Source organism: Galeopterus variegatus, unplaced genomic scaffold (assembly GCF_000696425.1).
Source record: "Galeopterus variegatus unplaced genomic scaffold, G_variegatus-3.0.2 Scaffold34183, whole genome shotgun sequence".
Lineage (NCBI taxonomy): Eukaryota > Metazoa > Chordata > Mammalia > Dermoptera > Cynocephalidae > Galeopterus > Galeopterus variegatus.
This window is the reverse complement of record NW_007760294.1, coordinates 1-985: the sequence shown is the minus strand read 5'-3', so window position 1 is coordinate 985 and position 985 is coordinate 1. Positions and strand designations below refer to the sequence as shown.

The 985-nt window shown below is 48.7% G+C and overlaps 1 protein-coding gene across 1 annotated transcript; it reads left to right on the top strand.

Annotated features, from left to right (window-relative positions):
* On the top strand, positions 1–756 carry LOC103584006 (6-phosphofructokinase, muscle type-like; the record flags this gene model as incomplete). The annotated part of the gene is made up of 2 exons (XM_008565158.1): positions 1–129; positions 592–756. Coding segments are annotated over exons 1-2 (294 nt in total), but the record flags the coding sequence as incomplete, so codon positions are not given.
* Positions 757–985: the final 229 nt, after the last annotated feature.

Genomic DNA, 985 nt, shown 5'->3' with positions numbered 1-985 from the left:
ATGGAGGGCAGGAAGCTGTTTGATGAGCTCTGCATCCCATTTGTGGTCATTCCTGCTACGGTCTCCAACAACGTCCCTGGCTCAGACTTCAGCATTGGGGCTGACACAGCACTCAATACTATCTGCACGGTGAGAGGCCACCACCACTTCCCATCCCTTTTGGCCAGGATTATAATTCCTGGACTGAGTGTGGTCCTGGAAAGTGAGCTACTTTTATTGTTCCAAACAAGTGGCAATGTTTGAAAAATGTTTCAAATCCAGGCATTTCTGCAGACTTTAATGGTGTTCATTCTCCTCACCTGGAAATGCAGCAGTATTCTGCATACCAAACGCTTTTTCCTTTCTGAGATCATATAGCCTAATTTCGCTACTCCAAGCACCAGAAAAGTACAGCTTTCCTCCCAGGAGAGACATTCCACAGTGTGGCTGGCGAATGGCCTGTCATCCCTGAATGCAAGGACTTGATAAGGTCCTCCTGGCCTGGGCAGGTTATAGTTCCAGAGTTGAGTTAATGGCAAGGGCCAAAGAAGTGATGAGAATGAGACGCCTGGCAATGTCTTTCTAAACTGTGACCAACCATTGTCTTCGCAGACCTGTGACCGCATCAAGCAGTCAGCTGCAGGCACCAAGCGTCGGGTGTTTATCATTGAGACCATGGGTGGCTACTGTGGCTACCTGGCCACCATGGCAGGACTGGCAGCTGGGGCTGATGCTGCCTACATTTTTGAGGAGCCCTTCACCATTCGAGACCTGCAGGTAGATGGCCACTGAGAATCTGCTAGCTGGCTCTCTCTTGCCCCAATCTGTTCTGACTGTCTGATAGCAGCCTGAGCTATGAGAGCTCAAGATGAGGGGGAAAAAAATTTTAAGCTGGCTGGTTAGCACAGTTGGTTAGAGAGTGCTGCTGATAACACCAAGGTCCAGCATTTGTTCCCTGTTGGGATCAAAAGGACCCGCCAGCTTCCAAAAAAAAAAAAAAAAAAAA